This window comes from Procambarus clarkii, chromosome 41, assembly GCF_040958095.1.
Source record: "Procambarus clarkii isolate CNS0578487 chromosome 41, FALCON_Pclarkii_2.0, whole genome shotgun sequence".
Lineage (NCBI taxonomy): Eukaryota > Metazoa > Arthropoda > Malacostraca > Decapoda > Cambaridae > Procambarus > Procambarus clarkii.
Genome location: NC_091190.1, coordinates 14,642,036 through 14,658,186, shown reverse-complemented (window position 1 = coordinate 14,658,186; position 16,151 = coordinate 14,642,036). Strand labels below are relative to the sequence as shown.

Below are 16,151 nucleotides of genomic sequence, written 5' to 3'. Positions count from 1 at the left end.
TTTGGATACTTCGCTAAGATTTCAGGCAGCACGTCATTATGAATGAAGTACTTACACATTTCTTGGACACTATTGATGGTGTTGTAGCGAGTAATCCTTATACTCGCTACATTATCTCATTATCTTAATGGCATAACTAAGCTATAATCCTATCCCTATTTACAAGTAACGGTTTTTCCACCCTCATATCTTATAAAGGTTTTTCCACCCTCATATCCACAGATCTCCAGTATCATCTTTTGATACTGGTAATGGCTCGAAAGGGCCACCACTTACGGGCTATTCATGCCCGTGCCACCTCTTGGGTGGCTTAATCTTCTTCAATCAATCAATCGAATAGCAAACCAGTACAATCTCCAGTCAAGAATGTAGTACTCGGTGTAGGCAGTTCTAATCGACCCAAGACGCTACAGCTTCGACATAGAGCAGACAGCAGACTACGACCTCATCCAGCTACAACGCTCTCCCACATAGAGCTCCACGACTCCGGCCTCACTCAGCTCTCTGCTCTGCTCCAAGCTTCGTCTCAACGTCTACGACACTGCTGTATCCAGGACTACTAAATAAATATGAAACTCACTAAACACTGTGTATCTAATCAACCCAACAACGTAACATAAACGTACGTTACATTGGTGACTCCAGAGAGTTTCGTCGATACCCAGCCACGATGGACTACAACATGGATTCTCAGTGCCTTTACCCCTGCTGTTGCTTGCTGTGGACCGCTACCACCTGTCACGGAACGCTGTCAACACCCTCGCCACAGCTATGATTTTCATCGCGATCGTCTCTGCCTTTTCATCAACTACAGCTTCCTGCACAGCGAGGGTTACTTACTCATCTGACAGTTTCATCAGCAACTACATCATATGGGATCTACAGCCTGTCCTGCCGACTCTCCGTCGCTGCCAGGGCACTGCTTGTTCTACAGGGACTCCCACGACAGCTGCTCTTTCGTCAGATTCATCTACACGTTCACTACATTCTGATACTCTGCCGACTCAAGCACCTTGCGCAGTACAGGACTTACAGCTTGCGGTGCCGACTCTTCATCGCCTCCAAGACAATTTAGCTCTTGCAGTGATTCCCTCGTGGTCCTAACTACGTGCCTACATTACCTCCTATATTGTCCTGGTGCCCAAGCCCATCCGCCCCGGATCTAAATGCTCCACCAGCGACCCAAGGACGCAACAATCATGCGCATTCTTCTCTCCTGCTACATCGAGCTTGTCCACACACTGCCTGCATCTTTTGGTACCAGACTACATGTTCCACAGCGACCCAGGGAACAGTAGCCTCGTATTTTGTGTTGTATTGCTTTTCATTCATTCCCTGGCAGGGGAGTCCTGTAGCGAGTAAACCTATACACGCTCCATTATCTCATCATCTTAAAGGCATAACTAATTACACAAGCTATAATCCTATCCCTATTTACAAGTAACGGTTTTTCCACCCTCATATCTTACTGTGAGGTGTAGTCACCGTATTTAAGCAAGCGATTTGAGAATAGCAAACCAGTACAATCTCCAGTCAAGAATGTAGTACTCGGTGTAGACAGTTCTAATCGACCCAAGACGCTACAGCTTCGACACCTACCTTACCTTGAGGTTACCTACCTTGACACAGAGCAGGAAACAGACTACGACCTCATCCAGCGACAACGCTCTCCCACATAGAGCTCCACGACTCCGGCCTCACTCAGCTCAGCTCTGCTCCAGGCTTCGTCTCAACGTCTACGACATTGCTGTATCCAGGACTACTAAATAAATATGAAACTCACTAAGTACTGTGTATCTAATCAACCCAACAACGTAACATAATCGTACGTTACAAAACTATTCCAATATTTACAGTTGTTCTTCCTTGTGAAGATTTAACAAAAAATTGTGCTTGTAAGGGTGATAAAGTTTCAGCCCCGGCAGCACCCAGTCTTACTCCATAGTTCTACCTTTGTGGGACCAGTATAAGCCTAACATGTATATATACACTGGCTGCCTGTCCCCCTACACAATGATTTATTATTAACTATTATATACAGTATACCCGGCTAAAGCGAACACAGTACAGTTTCGTCATAGGAGATTCCTAGATTGGAATTCCCTACCAAATTTCAATATATCCAAGTATTTTTAGTGTGAAATGCTGTTATTTTATGCTTCATTTGCTGTTTTAATAATATTACGGCCATCTCAACAAAGAATAGTACATCCTAACCAGACGTTATATAATGATATTCTCAACAGTAGATAAAAGAAAATTAATTGTTACCTAATACCAGAATAGTATAAAAGACTATCATAAGCTACGGGATTTGTCGGTCAGTGTTTACAGGGAATTCGGAAGTAATAATGATACAGCTGATGCCATCTGTCGGCACAAGAGAAGACTATCAACTGGCTGGTCAATAGTGGCCATAAGATACAGCTTACGCCATCTGTTGACATCAAATTACACTTATAACAAATTACCCCACAAAATACAACTAGCGCCATCTCTTTTTTTTCCAACGCACTATAAATAGCCAAACAGCAACCCATAAGGCGGGTTGTTGTGCTCGGGTAGGAGGTTCCAAGCTCCGCCCACAAGTGGTATGGGGTGCATAATAAATGGCATTTCATTGGTAGATATTCTTTGTTGACATTCACACAACAGCCAATCACAGGAAGGGATCAGCTAAAGGCTCCATCCACTTAATAAATCATCTTTATTCAGCACACCATCCTTGCTTATGATATTCTGCTTCAACTTTAATCTACCTAAAAAGTGAAGGGTTTAAGTATTTAAAAGCATTAATAAAGTGATAATTAAATACTGCAATACGTAACGAGTGTTACAGAAACATGGGCTGGCTACCTAACTTGTGACGTCATCAGTGGGAGTTGCCTCACGCAAATAATATCGATGATACAAAGCTCCCTTCTCTTATTGGACTCGATTATTCAGTTAGATGTAAATTTCTGCCAGGTACAAAACGAAGAGGTTGTGTTTGAAATAAAGATATTGTTGTGCAAAAAGACGTATTTCTTAGTTTGCATTTAATTTATAGAAATAGTGTTGGCATTCCCAGCAACAGCCAATCACAGGAAGATATTTGCTAAAAGTCCGTCTCCTTACTGACGTCTCCAGGAGCGACACACAGATCTAGCTTATGGCTTGCTGTTTCATATCTTGTATATAAAAAATATGAATATTTCGTTTACTATGATTATTAAAAGTATGAGACATAGCAGTTGTTACACAAAATGGCTAAATTTTGCCGTTAAAAAGAGATCATATTGTAATAGAGTTTTATGGAAAGCGTGTTATACAATTTTTCTAAATATCTTCTGATATGGGTGTTTACTTCTCAATTTGTGTATCTAATACTTGAAGGCTTCTCTCCAGTTCCTTGTAGATTTTATACCAGTCAGAACAATGAATAAGGTGGAATCCTCCAAATGGTTTGCCATAACTGCCAATGTGCTCAGAATATATAACTTTCATCACCCCTACCTAGAGAGACAACAACAACACTTTCCTGCCTCATGGGAGATCACTCTTTTCCAAATTATTGTCCCACCTTTTCCACCCAAGAAGCTGATTAAAGAACAAGCCTTGCTTCGACAAGAAGCAAAGTACAATGCTTTAAGCCAAACTGATACTTTAGTTAGAGAGCGCTCCCTTTACCAGATTATTTACACTGATGGATCCTTGCATCAGTCCTATGGTGCAGCTGGAAGTGCATTTGTTGTGACAGGGAGAGATAGTTCCTTCTCCCATGAGTGTGGACGCGTCTAAGTAACTGGGCCTCCACTCTTCAAACAGAATTGGTTACCATAACGAACTCAGTATATAGCCAAGACAACAACGTCCCGCTCTAGGCGATTAACAATGCACAAACAGGGCTCTATCAAGGAAGATATAATCGCCACACACAACAAGACGTTCACCAGGGATATTTTGACGAGCAACACTGAAATAATTGATAAATACAATGACAATAGAAGTGAAGCACTGCATATCAAGAAATCTAGACCAGCAATCAATAACCATTTTAATACACACGTTACACTCAACCCACTTCAAGACCATGACACTGCAACAAGAACGGAAGCAACCAGAAGAACATGTCAGCACTCTTAATTTATTACCCCATGGATATCATTCATCCATGTCACCTACCACCTCACCATTAAAGCACATAATCAGGTGCTACATAGAAGAATTTTCGGCACCGCTCCTGTGCCAGGTAAGTCCAATACGGGCTCACTATAGCCCATGCTATTTGCCCCGCTCCTGTGCTAGGTAAGTTACGGGCTCACCATAGCCCGTGCTACTTGGAACTTGCTCAGAGTAGCTGAATCTATAACAACAACAATAGAAGAATTTGTCCTTGGGAATGTGAGATGAGACCTTACGAAACGCATCACTAGGCGTCAAACCTAAACAATACGTAAAAATCAACTTTGGAGTGTTAATTTTTAATCTTCCTGCTTCAGTGAAGAAAAACATAAGGAATATCTAGAAGATTCGTGCCAGAATCATAAATCTAAAACTTTCTGTCGTTTTTAACGAAATATGTTTAAAAGACTGCTACCAAAATATAATTATATATATACTGTATATATGTATGTGAATGAATTTCGATGGATATAAATACGATCAGCTTCGTATATTCCTTTTGCAGTTTCCTTTATTCGCATGTTCTTATGAAAATACACAATTTTCATAAAAGTATACAAAACAACTAAAATTAATACAAGAAGAATTAGATAATGTGTTTTTCATCAACACAAGTCAAACACTTAACACGCAAACTTGATGTGTGTTATCAGTAACAAAGAATATAATCTAACACTTACATCATAGAACTTGATATTTGAATAGTTCGCACATTAAGTGTTCATAGCCTCATACAGAATAATGTAAATATATTATGTCAAATAAATATGAATTTGTCACAAAAACACTTACAGATAACAATGATATTCCTTTATAGCTGAATAACGAAAGTAATTCAGGTTACTAGTGTTTTAATCAACTATTAGTACAGTTTTTCTTTTGTTTTGCAAATCTTAACTGGAGCGAAAATAAATGCAACAGTTATTAATCAACACATAAAAATAACATTTTGTGACTTTTTTCATCCGTTTATTCAAATCAAATGTCTCTGACGGTTATGTAGCAGTTCCTTCTGGGATTCCAATAATAAACGCTTCTTAAAGCCTTTAATAGATATTTTCTCTAGCTTGAAATACCTCCTATGCATCCACTACCTTCAGCTTCAACTTTAACTACCATCTTAATAAACTGTTTTGACTGAATTTTAAAGCTGATCTCAGTCTTTGTTATCAAGGACAACTCCTTTAAAACTATTTTTTCAGAACTTTGATCTCATAACTTGAAATACTGAAGTTATATCTCGCGACACCATTCCATGAAAGGTTGCACCGCCTTGCTCTTCTTAACGCTCATGAGAAAGGTTGTAGCTTCTTCTGAGGTGAAGATTGCAGAGGGAATAATATGATTGGCAATATCTTCGACAGACATGGTCGACAAGTTCACTAGAGGAAGGAAATCATTTATCTCTTGTCGAAGAGCCACCTTGGTTGGTTCCCGTTTCTGTTTCAATAGTTGAGCTTTACCCCTGTCGAAATGGCACAAGTTAGTCATAGAAGTGTGAAATGAGCACATGTTATAGAATTAGTTAAGGCAATTTTAGTTAGCAATAAATAATATCGAAGGAAAGGAAAACAATGCGTTGATAATCGGTTTAATGTATAAACTTTAACATTGATTCATGGGAATTATTTTGTACGTAACTTGCACACATTTCGTGAAGGTTCTAATTAATTGTCTTAATTAGACAAGGGTCTAATTAAGACATTTTGTGCCCTCTGCAATCCTTTTGTGCTACCGCTCACAGGAATTTCGGACACAAAGTAAAAAAATGGAGAATAATATATAAGCTAAATAGGGGTAATACTTAAAAACTAAATGAGATAAGATAACTTTTTGAACTGTTGAAGAGATTTAGAAAATGTTGAAATTTGTTTACGTGAAATTTGGAGACTGCAGTTTATGCATTTGTATAAGCATAGTAAGTAACTCTATAACTGTAGAAAAGATTTAACAGATGGTATATCAGTTTTTATATTTAGACATGGCAGATTTTAGTAACAGTGCAAATTTACTAATTAATGTTCACAATAACAGCAAACACATGTTGAACATGTAGGATGAACAGAGGCGAAAATAGTTGGTTACAGAGTTAATTAAGTAGTTCGTAGTTTCTCTTTTACCCAAGGGCCACTAACAATCTAGTGGCCTCGGCGAGGACAAGAAGCCGGCGGCTTGTCAAAGGTCCTCCCATTTGTCCTGATGATATTTTCTTGCTGGATTTCAAAATTCAACAGTTTTGACATTTATGGCTTATGCTGGTAAGCGGTTCCAAAGGATTATAACCCTGTGGGTGAAAAAAACATCTCCTGTTTTCCGTCCTGCATTGTAACTTGTTGAGCTTGGAACTGTTGCTCTTTGTTTACGTTACCTCTTACCTTTTGAAGAAGTGGTCTGGATCAACATCCTCCAAATTGTTCATTACTGTATTTTAAAGTTTCGATGATATCCGCCCTTTCATGTCTGGTTTGCAGTGTTGCTAGCCCTGTGGCCCTCAACTGTTCCTAGTATGAGAGTTGACTTAGTTCTAGAATTATTTTTGTTGCTAGGTGTTGAACGTTCTCCAATGCAGCTATATATTTTTGAAGATGATGTCTCCATGCTTGGATACAATATTACAAGTGGGAGGTGCACCAGAGTTATACAGATGATAACTAAATAACTACCTTCTTTTCATTAAAGTCAAAGGTATGTTTGATTATTCCTAGGGTTTGATTAGCATTATTTACTGTAGGTTCCATTTGTGCATCTTTCACTGAATTATGGTTTTTGATTCTAAGATCATTTTCTTCATCAATTTGGTGCAAGGTAATGTTGTTAATTTGGAAATTGTGTTGTGGGTTGTTATGCCCCACAAGCAAGGTCTTGCATTTTTCGACATTAAAAAGCATTTGCCGTTCTTCTGACCATTTCTGGAGTTCATGTAGATCTCTGTAAGGTCACAATATCATTTTCACTTCCCACATTACCACAAATCTTGGTGTTATCTGCGAATTTGATGATGTAATTTGTAATATTCTCATCTATGTCATTAATGAATATTACAAAAAGTATTGGCCCCAAAAATGGACCCTTGTGTTACCCCTCTCACCACATTTCTCCAGTCAGATTCATTCCTGTTTAGCACGACCTGAACTAGTTGGAGGAATACAGTCTTTAATCTCTGATCATGTCGCACTCTTGGAATATAACAAAATATATTTGTTTTCGGCATTGTGCTCGTGGGTTCTATTACAGCCCTCTAGGAAGTGCTTTAGGTCAGGATTAACACTGCAGTTCAGAGTACACTTAAGAGGATGTGCAGTGTCTTAATATATTTAACTTTTTTAATTATTATTATTATTGAATTATATTCAAAGATTTCAGTAAGGGAGCAGAGTGCTGTCTGGGACTGAAGTTTGTTATTGTTCAAATTGCTGATTTATATTGAGTAATTTGGGGTCGAAGGTAATTTTGGGGTTTAAAGTCCCCAGGCAATACCGTAGGTTAGATATAGATAATGAGTTACTCATCCCTTCCTCCTGTTTAGATAGTACCTATTGTGACGATCGTCAATAGTCAGGAATTGATACGTACTTAGCTGTTAGAAATTCCTTACTGACTAGTAAGGAATTCTTTTAAAATAAATGGAGCTGAAACACAAACTTAAATATATTCCTAGGCCCAGTATATCACACATATGTACTATATTAGGCCTCAGATATCGTGTATTAGGCCTAGGGAAGTTAGGTTAGTTTAGTTTGTCAAAGAAACAAGTAAAAAATAGTTTTCCAGTTTGTCCAACTAAATAGTTCAGATTTCTACTTCCTAATTTCGTTGTAATATATATATATATATATATATATATATATATATATATATATATATATATATATATATATATATATATATATATATATACTATGGTCCTCATTGTACTATAAGTACTACTATAACAGGAGGATGGGCTGGAATAATAGTGTTACCAAGGCAAGCCGAGGTACATAATAGCTGACTAGAGAGAATGCCTACTGTTTTAGAATTTTTTTTATATTTAGTATATGGCAATGGAAATTCAGCTTGTTATCAGTGTATATACCAAGGAATTTCCCATCTACTCTGTCCCTAATTTGGGTATTGCTAATTCTTAGATTAATTTGATTGGCGTATATGATAACTATGGGATGCACAACAAACTACCACGGACGTGGTATGTATGGGGTTCACAATAACCTACCACTCATGATAAGCAAATCAAATTCTGAAACTAGCTCATCGCCAATGTAAATTGCTTATCTTAGAGATTGTACTTGTGGTCGTTCGCTAGCCTATTGTTAATATAATAATAAATACGGTACATTAAACTGTGTATCTAGCTTATCAAGACAATTACTTGTTAAGATAAATTAATTTTGTAGTTGTTCTTGAGCCCAATATGTGCGTCTGTAACCTTTTCCACTACTGCCTACATGCAAGGGTATGGGGTGCACAATGGGAAAAATAAAAAAAAAGTGGATAGCAGCCTAGCAGACTAACTGAACATTATCCAATAAAAGCAAAGGTTTCTATATATTAATAAGTAAGCAAATATATATTGACACCAATTGTATAGTACATAAGGAGTAGGGTGTAGCTTACCAGCTTAGGATAATTCTAAAGATGGCAGTGCCGGATGAAATAATTCCTTCCTTCAACATATGTTTGAGTGCGTCACGACTAAGGTCACCAAGCTTCTGGGACGACAACACCTCCCTGCTATACGTCACCAATCTCTGTAACCTCGACTTATCACTCAAAAAACATCAATAACAAACCAGTATATATATATATATATATATATATATATATATATATATATATATATATATATATATATATATATATATATATATATATATATGAATGAAAACTCACACCCCAGAAGTGACTCGAACCCATACTCCCAGAAGCAACGCAACTGGTAACTACAGGGCGCCTTAATCCGCTTGACCATGTGAGTTTTCATTCGCATATAGTCCTGGGGACCATTCAGGCTTGTTCGCATATATATATATATATATATATATATATATATATATATATATATATATATATATATGTGTGTGTGTGTGTGTGTGTTCTAACTTGTAATCATCAACAAAAGCAATGTGTATATTATTTCTCATTTGTTGAAACTAGATTTTTTTATCTAATAACTATTCATGTTATACTTAAAGTCTTACATATATGTAAACACATTTGAACTCATCCCAGAGGTTATTTGATAACTTTCAAAATGTAGTTTACAAATGACACCATACGATGCTATAACATTCAAGACGAGCAAACTCTGAGTAAACCAACCGAGGTGCTGGTTACGGAGACTAGCATGCTAGCATTTCTCTGCCCGAAACGCTTTGCGTAATAGTGGCTTTAGGCTTTGTATGTACTAGCTCTATCTATAAATCTATCAATTTTTGTAAAACCTCTTGTATGTATGTACTTTACCTGAATGAACATTTATTTATAATTTATAACATGAAGAGATAGTTACCATCCTGCACGCATGAAGAAGGCGTTTGTTGTCTATGGCGACGGCGGCGTTGTAGATATCCAGTAGGTTATCCTTGCACAGGACCTTGTCCAGGTACTGCCAGGGAAGGGAAACGACGTTATTTTCACTTTGGTATACAGTACTAGTAATGCCTCGTAAATATATACAAAAAATAGTGTATACTTGTATATATATCTATATCTGTAAAATAGCTGCTGCTATCGTCGATGTGATTTAGGGGCGAAGTGTGGCCAAAATCCAGTCAAAATGCGAGAGCAGTACCCCCAAGTTATAGTTGATGTCATAGGCGGTCTGGTGGAAGCAGTTGTTTACATTTTTAGATTTGAGTCAAAAGAAGTTTACATTTTTAGATTTGAGTCAAAAGAAGGAGAACCTTGGAGTAGATCCGAAGAGAGAGAAATCTTGCCACTGAGCGGAGAAGAGGGGGGCCACAAAAGTTAGCTTCTTGTATGTGGAAGATCAGCAAAATATATAGTGATAGACCCCAAAGGCTCTGGACTGAGTTGGTGCATGTTAATTATCAAGCCATCGGGGTGCTGATGGGGTCAGCTGATCAGCGAAGTCAGTTCACAACCGAACGGTCCTGAATTCGACCCCGCGGAAGGACTGGGTCGTTTGGCACGGTTCCTTACACCTGATGCTTCTGTTCACCTATCAGTACACAGGAGCCCTTGGAGCTAGAGAACTATTGTGGGTTGCATTCTTGGGAAGGTCAGTTGTTGGCGTAGCGGGACCTCGATAAATGTAGCAAGTTTCCTTTACCCAAGAATGGTAAATCACACCTAACCATAGACATTAAACTGTTACACTGTAGGCAAACTACTCAAACACGCAACTAATAAAGAGGCTGTGAATATAACTTATCCTATCCATGTAGCCTTAAACAGATAACGTTGTAACAATGTATAATAATTTTCTATGTTACTGAAAATTATCTATGTCACTCATCACTTTACAACCACAAAGTTCTTCAGGCATTACCCATACCTGTAAAATATAACCATGCTAGTGACCCCTCATGTAACATTTTCCACCTGTGTATGACACTATATAACGCCACAGGAAGGCTCGGGGATTCTTGCCTCCATTTTAGGCATTTATAACAGTTTTTATGCGTCCCTTGCAATGGATGTGGGGGTGTCACATAAATTACCTCTTTAAATAGGGAAGAACTACCAGATCAATAGATGAAATAAATTTTCGGATACCGAATGTAACGGAAATGTTCAACGTAACGCTGGGGAAACACTATTTAAAAGCTCTATATCCAACAGCAGACGAACTAATATTTTTCTGTACATGCATAGTATACTTACACGGGCACAAACAGTGAAGAGGGCATCTATTTGGTATTTGACAGCCAGATGGGTGACCTGGAGACAAATGTTTGCAGAGGGCAACTTGGTGCAGCCAGTGTACATGTACTGTAATAACCAGCGGAAGCTGTCATCCGGGTTATCCGTAAGAGTAAGCTCTTGAATGATCACATCAGATGAGAAGAGTTTGGCCTCAAACACCGGTGACGTCATGGCCAAAACTAATTTATGAACCTGGTGAAAATCATAAAAGATAAGAAATATAATCTATTCACAAATAGAAAACCATACAGTCTAGACCTATACTGTACTTGTATACAGTCTAAACTGTGCGGTCAGAGAAAAATCATTTTAAATATTTTATAGGTCTCATTACACTCTGCCAGGATTCGAATTCAGGTAATATCATATACGTGAATTTCATACAAAGTATTATCTACATCACTCAAGTTCAATTTTCAATGCTTATAAATATGCATGGGTAATACACCCATGCAAGATATCGCAAAATACAAAAAAAAAATTCACGTAGTAGTCTACCTCAAACGCAAACGTTTTCTCACAATATACATGAGACAACTAAACACTAAAAACAAATTATAAAATATCCAAATCCTGACACACATTTCCAATCATACAAATGTCATACTTAAACGACTATAAAAAATCCATACAAACATTAATAAAAACGAAATACACTTCATGAATTCTCCCGTTCATAATTGCTCGCAAACTACATCTTAGCAACCCGACACAAGTAAAGGCTACCATGAACATCTGCAATTAAGAAATTATACTGATTAAAGAGACTGCATTTTTCTGTACTAGAACAACCTAATCTGCATACGTAAAATATGCTTTTCTCCGTGTTTTTTTTATATTTTTTTAGAATTATCAGAGCCTTAATGGTTTAAAAAACTTAAGGTATAATAGGAGACTTACGTCAGCAAATGTAAGAATTAATCTTACCTTGAAGAAAGCATTTTTGTCTCGGAAGTTAAGTTTGAGATCACTATGTCGTGAAGACATTAACAGACAACCGAGTCGCTCATTAGGAGTGTCGAGCCCTTTCTGCCAGTTCTGCTCTCTGCCACTTTGCCTTTTCTCATTCATCACACGAGTGGGTATATTTTGCCGGTTCTTATAGCAAAACTCCTGTCTGAGCTCATTCAACATATCAGTAAATCCACCCAGCAAGTTCTGCGCGTTGCTCCCATCTCTTGTATTGTCATTCTGCTTACTGCTCTCAATGTTTATTTTATCGAACAAGCGAGTAAATCCACTCTGCATGCTTCTCTCCTGTTTATTAACGTACGTCTGAGTAAGATTACTCTGCGATGTCTGTTCGTTACATTCCTGTCTAATATCATACAACATCTGATTAACTTTACCCTGCCAGTTCTGTTCACTACACTCCTCTCTTTTATCTCGCAATGTCTGATTGAGTCTACTGTGCCAGTTCTCTTCCTTATACTCCTGTCTCTCATAGTGCAAACCACTCTGCCACTTCTGTTCATTACATTCCTGTCTTTTATCTTGTAACATTTGATTCAGTTTACTCTGCAAGTTCTGTTCGTTATACTCCTGTTTTCCTTCGTTCACTAGCCGAGTAATTCTACTCTGAAAGTTTAACTCACTATATTCCTGATTTATATCATCCAACATCTGAGTAAGTCTACTGTGGAAGCTTTGATCGTTGTTCTCTTGTTGTCTTTCAGTTAACACAGGGGAAAATCCAATTTCATTGCTGCCCTCCTGTTGTTTCATATCTAACATTTGAATCATTCCACTCTGATCGCTAGACTCATGTTTATAATTCAATAGATGACCAAATCCAATTTCCTTCCCGCACTCTTTTTGTCTTTTATCCAACATGGTAATTTCACTCTGTTCACCGAGCTCCTGTTGTCTCTCACCCAACATTTTAGTTATTCTACTTCCACTTTGCTTGCTGCACTCCATATCTCCCTTATTCATCATATGGTCGAGTTTACATGTTAAGTTTTGAACCTGGCAATCATTTTTTATTTTTTCATCTAGTGCATGAATGGTTTCACTATCCACGTTCTGTTCCCTGGAAACCTCTGTTAATTCTTTATCTAGAACTTGGGTGGCTTCACCCTTCTGTTCCCTGAAATCCTCTCTTAATTCTTCCTCCAACACGCCGGTGGCTTCACTCTGCACGCCCTGTTCTTTAGAATCCTCTCTTAATTCTTTCTCCGTCATTTCAGAGGAAGAGAGTATTACATATGTATTATCTATGTCTCCGCTCTGTAAGTTCCTATCTCCGCAACCCTGGGCATTCTTATCCATAACGACGGGAGGATTATTGCTCGAGTCGTGTTCTCCGCAGTTTCTGTTCTCCATTGTCGCTGTGGAAAAATATGGCAGTGATTTAATAAGAGATCACAATCCATCATCATGTTAACATTACATATAACTACACTAGGATATATATATAGTTGACCTATTGGCTCTCCCCGGGATACAACCCGACAGCAGTTGCCTAGGTCCTCCTAGGCACTATTGATAACCTACCCCAGGATGAAACACTCAACAGTAGCCTAACGCCTTGGGGCCTATTAACTGCTAAAGAAACATAGGTATCAGGTGACCTTCAGGAGGCCTTCAGGACCATGATAAAAGGTAATATTTTTTGCCAGGCTTGCAGTAAATAAAAATGTAGAATAAAATATTGGACTATCAAACCAAAACCTAAAATGTGTCATCGAAAGAAAACTCAGATGAATTTAAACAGAGTAGGTCGGAGTTCAAACATGAATTACATGTATATTGTTTATCCATTGTCTATCAAAATGAAATGTGTCAAATGAAACACATTTATCGGGCAAGCAACAAGATTAGTACAATGTTTCATGTGTCAGTTTGAATAAGATGTATGTATGCAGCAAGTAACAAAACCAGTTGACTAGTAAATTTTCAGTTCCTGAGCCCTATTATGTCTCTGTAACCTTTCACTACCGTCCACAGGACGGGTAGGTTGTGTCAAAGCTGAAAAAAATACTAGGCTTTAAGTATTTCTGGCAGTTCAGCTTTTACCGTATGGGGAACTAGATTAAAAGCAGGTGAAAATTTATCTATTTAGAAATAGATCTTAACTAACTTTATATGAAATGGCGCAACTTATTATGAGAACTCGCTAAGCCTGTATGTTGAATGAAATTGCGCAAGTTAACTTGTAACCTAAAAACTACATACAATTATTACATTACATATACAGTATTCACATTTTTTCTTCCAGTAGATAAAGGAAACCACTTAAAGAAATGATAAACTATATGCATAACAAAAGGCATTCACTACTATTCCAGCAAAGCTAAAAATATCGCATTTCAGTACATTTATCCTACATAAACAATTCGTTGGCACCAAGAAAGTCTTACCCAGTAGGCCGAATAGGCTATTACCTAGGGTCCACCAGCACCAGGGGGGCCCACAGTTGTCTACATGTGTGTTTAGACTTTAAATGGCCACATTTAGCTCACGCTTTGAATGGCATAATTAGCTGTTTTGACCTAGTGCCCAAACAGAGTTAGAGCCAGCCAGGTTGGCACCCGAGACTGAACTGTCCTCACAATGCAATAAACACTACAGTATTCATATTCATAATATTCCCCAACTTCCCTGTATTAACAAGTTCATTGCAAAAACGTTCTAATAAACCAAATTTCAATGTTGACAGGCTTGTTTACATTGAATTCTTAGGAATGTTCCATTAACTGAGCCTAGCACGAGATTTGTATTTGATTTATTTATATATACAAGCGTTCTTACGTTGTTGTACAGTATAGCGTTTCGGGCAGGTCCTTAATCCTAATTTTTCCCGGAATACGACCCGCCAAATCGCTTAACAAGCAGGTTCCCATAAACTGCTGGGTGAACAGAGGCTACAGTTAAAGATTGGCGCCCAGGATACGAACCCAGGCCAAAGCGCCAGGCTGTAACACGGGTAAAGGTGTCTTACCACTTACGCCACGGGAACTGCTAAACTTTCCAATTAACTGCACATAATCGATAAGCCGTAAAATATATGTAAAACGAATACTGCAAAGGCAACTGAAACAATTAATGATTACAAGATATATTACTAAGCCTTTTTAAAGCCAATACATTCAAGTGTCCATTTTTCGGTGCCTTCTTTTTGACAATTACTTCTTCAAGTGTCCATTTACTCCGTAGTATACGTGCCTATACATGAATTCTACTACTCTGTGTTAATGAGGCAATATACACACCAAATACATTTAAATAAAGCATGGAACGTACCGATAGAAATCACAAATCATGGAAATTTCTGCGGAGACAACGTGGTGGTGCAGCTGCCTGAAGCTCTGGGCCCGCGCACCGCTGCCCAGGGATGCCAGAGCTAAATTGCTGAAGGTAGCGAGCTGACGGTCTAAAACTAGCGAATTTGTAATAAGAGTAGCCCAATTTTTTTTTTTTTAAATTGAACTTGAAAAATCTGAAAAATTTCAAATTTTGAAAATTTGGGACTTGAACAGAGGGGCTGTGAGTTAGGATCTTTTAATTGCCTTATAAAATTTAACGAATAAAAAGGTCTTCGTGCCTTAACATCTTTATATTATGATAATCACGACATATCTGCATTAAAATCAGTGTGCAATTCCGGTTTTGGCCTCCACCGCCTTCTCACGTGTTCCCTTGTAACTTGTAACTCACTTGTAACACTTATATGCTGTGCTTCCTATTTTAACCTGCTATGTTAAATGGGATTCTTGTGCTGTGATTTGTGTATTTGTACTCACTGAATTTGTGCGCCCCTTGAGGGACCTGAAGTAGAGGGGGGGGGGTAGAAATAGCCTAAGCTATTCTATCCCTTTGAGATGTATTTTTTTATTGTTTCAATAAACATACTTGAACTTGAAGTGGACTTTAATGTTTTTTCGGCAGCTTTATTTCCTTAGTTTCCGAGCTGTTTTCTTTACCGTGTATGTTGTAATAAACTATTCCTTTATTTACAGTTGTTTCTCCCTGTGAAGATTATTAAACAATTGTGATTATAAGGGCGCGGAAGTTCAGCCTGGCCAGGGCCGCCAGCAGCCCTTGGGCCCGCCCCGGCAGCTCCCAGTCTTTAATTTGGCACCTTTGTGGCACCTTGG

At 38.1% G+C, this 16,151-nt stretch overlaps 1 protein-coding gene across 2 annotated transcripts; it reads right to left on the bottom strand.

Annotated features, from left to right (window-relative positions):
• Positions 1–4,653: 4,653 nt before the first annotated feature.
• On the bottom strand, positions 4,654–15,458 carry LOC123761027 (interaptin). Of its 2 annotated transcripts, none has more exons than XM_045746845.2 (6): positions 15,298–15,458; positions 11,980–13,382; positions 11,011–11,244; positions 9,674–9,769; positions 8,779–8,912; positions 4,654–5,629 (listed from the first exon to the last, which is right to left on the bottom strand). In XM_045746845.2, exons 2-6 carry the CDS (start codon positions 13,375–13,377, stop codon positions 5,398–5,400), a joined length of 2,094 nt encoding a protein of 697 aa, XP_045602801.2. In that variant the 5' UTR covers positions 13,378–13,382; positions 15,298–15,458; the 3' UTR covers positions 4,654–5,397. The 2 variants fall into 2 exon arrangements, 1 of the variants encoding a protein (XP_045602801.2); XR_006773198.2 differs by having other exon boundaries at positions 5,490–5,629; positions 8,779–8,895.
• Between the last annotated feature and the right edge of the window lie 693 nt (positions 15,459–16,151).